We start from the raw sequence: 4,246 nt of genomic DNA on the forward strand, positions 1-4,246 counted from the left end.
CTTTACGCGGGGCTCAGCGCTGTGCTCGGCATCTGGTCGGCAGTCGACACCCTAAACGGGCGGTCCGGATCCCCGCGGGCCCTGGAAAGCCACTCGCCAACCGCGGTAACTAAACCGGCTCGGGTGAGCTTCGACGTTCGCCCGGTGCCGCGAATGCCCGGGTTAGTGTCAGTGAAGTCAGATAAACAGACCGTCCCCCCGAGACGCAGGGGAGAACTCCGCGATGTCGACAACTCCCACGTCCGGCCCCCCGGACCCGGCCCGTCCGCCCCGGCGGGGCCCGAGCGACAGACGGAGCCCCGGTCCGGAGAGACGCGTACCCTCTCTGGTTTAATGGCCGTCACGCGTCCCGGGCGGGCGGGCGGAGGCCCGCGGCCTTCACCCGGCCGACGAGGTCCCGGAACTCGAGGACGGCCCGCGCGAGGAGCCGGGGGTCCCGCTCCAGGTGTCCGAAGAGATTGAGGGGCCGGGCGCCGCGCAGGGCCTCGGGGACGGGGACCGTGAGGGGCAGGCGGTCGTTGCCCGTCCAGAAGTGCGGCAGGCGGCGCTCCCGCAGGCCGCGGGCCAGGCAGGAGAGGACGTCCCGCACCCGCTGGGACAGCAGCTCGGGCTTCCAGGCGGACAGGGGCAGGAGCAGCAGCTGGTGCATGAGGGCCGTCTTCAAGTGGTAGGGCGTGAGGACGGGCGGGCCGGGCCGGGAGCCCCCCGGCGGGTCCCGGAGCCAGTCGAGGACCTGCAGGCAGCGGAGGTGGCAGGACTCCGGCGGGGCGCAGCGGCCCACCAGCTTGAGGAAGATCTGCTCGCAGGCGGCGCAGGACTCGGGCCAGTCCAGCCCGCTCGGGGGCTCCGGCCCCTCCGCCGGCCCGTCCTCCCGGCTGGCCAGGTAGACCAGGGACTCGTCCCACTGCACGCCCAGGACCACGCTGACGTCCAGGCGGCGGCCCGAGCGGTAGCCCAGCCGCAGCCGGCAGCAGGTGGTCGGGGCCAGGACGCTGAGGCCGAAGTCGTACTTGTGGGCCACCCGGGCCCAGGCCTCAGCCACCAGGCGGCTGAACCAGCGCACGGTCTTCAGCCGGTCCAGGTGGCGGCCGCTGCAGAGGGTGGCCTCCAGCGGCGAGGGGCCCGGCCCGGCCCCCGGCCGGTGCAGCAGGCACAGCACGTCCCCCGGGACCTCCCGGCGCTCGCACTGGCACTCCGGCCCCACGGCGACGCGGCCGGCGCCCGGCCGGACCCGCGGCTCCGGGACCAGGGCCCTGCCCGGCGGGGGCAGCAGGGGCACCAGCACCCGCAGCCGGGGCGGGCCCCGCAGGGGGCCCCACCGCTCGTAGGCCGCCCCCAGCCCCAGGCAGTCCTCCAGCTGCAGGAGCGCTTCCCGGCCGGCCAGCCCCCGGCAGGCGTCCAGCAGGTCGTCCACGAAGCTCTCCACGAACTCGCAGGTGCCGGGCCGGACCCGGGAGGAGGCCTCGAGGCGCTGCTCCAGGAAGCCGGCCAGGGCCTCGCTGCTGGGCAAGTCCCCCAGCCAGCTGCCGAGGCCCTCGGGGAGCCTCGGCTCCGTCGCCGCCGCCGCCTCGACCTCCCCTCCCCGGCCGTCGTCGTCGTCCTCCTCCTCCCCGTCGTCCTCGTCGCTGCTGCCCGCGTCGAAGGACGCTCCGTGCTGCAGGTTCTGCCGCACGACCTCGAAGAGCAGGAAGAGGCCCAAGAGGCCCAGGTTCCCCAGGTTGCTCAGGATCCAGCCGGACACCTTCCCGGCCCGGTCACCCGTCCGGGGCGCCCGTCCGCCGGCACCGCCGCCATCCTTCCCGGGCATCCCCGGGGCACCTCCCGGCGGCGGAGGGAGCGGCCGCCGTCGCTCCTCGAACTCCCGCTCCAGCCGCCTCATCTCCCGGTTGCTCAACTTCTCCAGCCGGCGGCACCGGGCCAGGGTGTCCACGTCCAACCTGTCACTGACCATCAAGGGCCGCTGCACGATGGCCATCACGGCCAGGAACAGGAGGCCCACCAAAGCCATGGAGGCCGTCCGCATCTACGGCGGGGGGGAGTCGGTGCTGACCCCCGCGGCCTTCCCGCGGGGCGGGATCCGACCCGAGTGGCAGGGAGGGCCGGAAGAGAGCCGGGCCCGCCGGGAATCTGGGCTCCGGCCGTGCCGGGCCCGCGGATCCCCTACCACGGAGAGGCGGCGCGGCCCGGGATTCGCGACGCCCGGACTCGGGTCCCGTCTCCGCCTCTGGCCCGCCGGCCGACCCGGTGAGTCCCGGAGCCCCCCCGGGCCCGCCTCTTCACCTGTAAAATGGAGCCAAATCAATCAATCGTATTTATTGAGCGCCTACCGTGTGCAGAGCACCGGACCGAGCGCTTGGGAAGTCCAAGTCGGCGACATATGGAGACGGTCCCTACCCTAACAGTGGGCTCAAAAAGGACTCGCCAGGCCCTCCCTCGCCGAGCGGGCGCCGGGTCAGAACGAGACGCGTGGGACGAAGGCATCGGGGAAGACGCGCCACGCTTCCCGGGAGGCAACTCGGGAACGAGGAAGGCCCGCTTTAGCCCCGGGCGGCCGTCGGACACGCCGGGAGGCCCGTCCCCTGAGCGGGCCCGGAGAGACGGACCGCGCTACGGGGAGAAGGCCGACTTGGGCCGGGGACGGGAAGGAGGGAAGGAAGGAAGGAAGGAAGGAGGGAGGGCTCACTGATTCGTCGGGTGACCGAGGAGGAGGCCGAGTAGACGTGACTCCTTTCCCACGGGCGTTAGCCCCCGGCTTGGGGAGCCCGGCCACGGCACAAGCACCCCCTCGGTGGCCCAGACTGGCCCCCGACCACTGGCCGCACACTGTGACATCACAAGACGCCCCCAAGGCCGACCGCTCCCCACCTGGGGCACCGGGCCTCGGGATGACGGCGGGACCCCTCGGCCGTGGCGAAGGCGTCCCCTCCCCGGGGGGGCCCCGAGCCCCCCGCTCCCTCCAGCCGCCACCCCCACTTCAAGGAGTGGGGGAAGCAGCGTGGCTCAGTGGAAAGAGCCCGGGCTTTGGAGTCAGAGGTCACGGGTTCAAATCTCGGCTCCGCCAACTGTGACTTTGGGCAAGTCACTTCACTTCTCTGGGCCTCAGTTACCTCATCTGGAAAATGGGGATTGACTGTAAGCCCCCCGTGGGACAACCTGATCACCTTGCAACCTCCCCAGCGCTTAGAACAGTGGTTTGCACGTAGTAAGTGCTTAATAAATGCCATTATTAACAAGTACCATCATCCTCATTATTATTAGCACAGTGGTTGGCACATAGTAGGCGCTTAACAAGTACCATCATCCTCATTATTATTAGCACAGTGGTTGGCACATAGTAGGCGCTTAACAAGTACCATCATCCTTATTATTATTAGCACAGTGGTTGGCACATAGTTACGCTTAACAAGTACCATCACCATTATTATTATGAGCGCAGTGGTTGGCACATAGGAAGCGCTTAACAAGTACCATCGTCATTATTTTGATTAGCACAGTGGTTGGCACATAGTAAGCGCTTCATACACGCCGTGATTATCACTGTGGAGGCCTTCCCAGACTGAGCCCCCTCCTTTCTCTCCCCCTCGTCCCCCTCTCCATCCCCCCCATCTTACCTCCTTCCCTTCCCCACAGCACCTGTATATATGTATATATGTTTGTACCTATTTATTACTCTATTTATCTTACTTGTACATATCTATTCTATTTATTTTATTTTGTTAGTATGTTTGGTTTTGTTCCCTGTCTCCCCCTTTTAGACTGTGAGCCCACTGTCGGGTAGGGACCGTCTCTATATGTTGCCAATTTGTACTTCCCAAGCGCTTAGTACAGTGCTCTGCACATAGTAAGCGCTCAATAAATACGATTGATTGATGAAGGAGTCGGGGGGCCGTCCCGCTGACCTCAGAGGGGCTCCCCCGGAGACCGTGCCTCCGATCCCGCGGGGAACTCGCCTTCCCTGGCAAACTGGCTCTTGCCGACGAAGCCGCGCGGCCTAGCGGGAAGATCCCGGGCTCGGGAGTCGGAGGTCGTGGGTTCTAATCCCGGCTCCGCCGCTTGTCAGCTGGGTGGCTTCGGGTGGGTCGCTTAACTTCTCTGGGCCTCATCTGGAAAATGGGGATGAAGACTGTGAGCCCCACGATGACCTTGGGTCTACCCTGGCGTGTAGAACAGTACTGGGCACGTAGTAAGCGCTTAACAGGTGCTACTATTTGTAGTATCGGACTATTTATTTATTTATTATTACTCT

At 66.4% G+C, this 4,246-nt stretch overlaps 1 protein-coding gene across 1 annotated transcript; it reads right to left on the minus strand.

The window, feature by feature from the left end:
- Positions 1-311: 311 nt before the first annotated feature.
- On the minus strand, positions 312-3,940 carry ITPRIPL1 (ITPRIP like 1). The gene is made up of 2 exons (XM_038759757.1): positions 3,900-3,940; positions 312-2,280 (listed from the first exon to the last, which is right to left on the minus strand). Exon 2 carries the CDS (start codon positions 2,021-2,023, stop codon positions 341-343), a length of 1,683 nt encoding a protein of 560 aa, XP_038615685.1. The 5' UTR covers positions 2,024-2,280; positions 3,900-3,940; the 3' UTR covers positions 312-340.
- Between the last annotated feature and the right edge of the window lie 306 nt (positions 3,941-4,246).

Source organism: Tachyglossus aculeatus, chromosome 17 (assembly GCF_015852505.1).
Source record: "Tachyglossus aculeatus isolate mTacAcu1 chromosome 17, mTacAcu1.pri, whole genome shotgun sequence".
In the NCBI taxonomy this organism is placed as follows: Eukaryota; Metazoa; Chordata; class Mammalia; order Monotremata; family Tachyglossidae; genus Tachyglossus; species Tachyglossus aculeatus.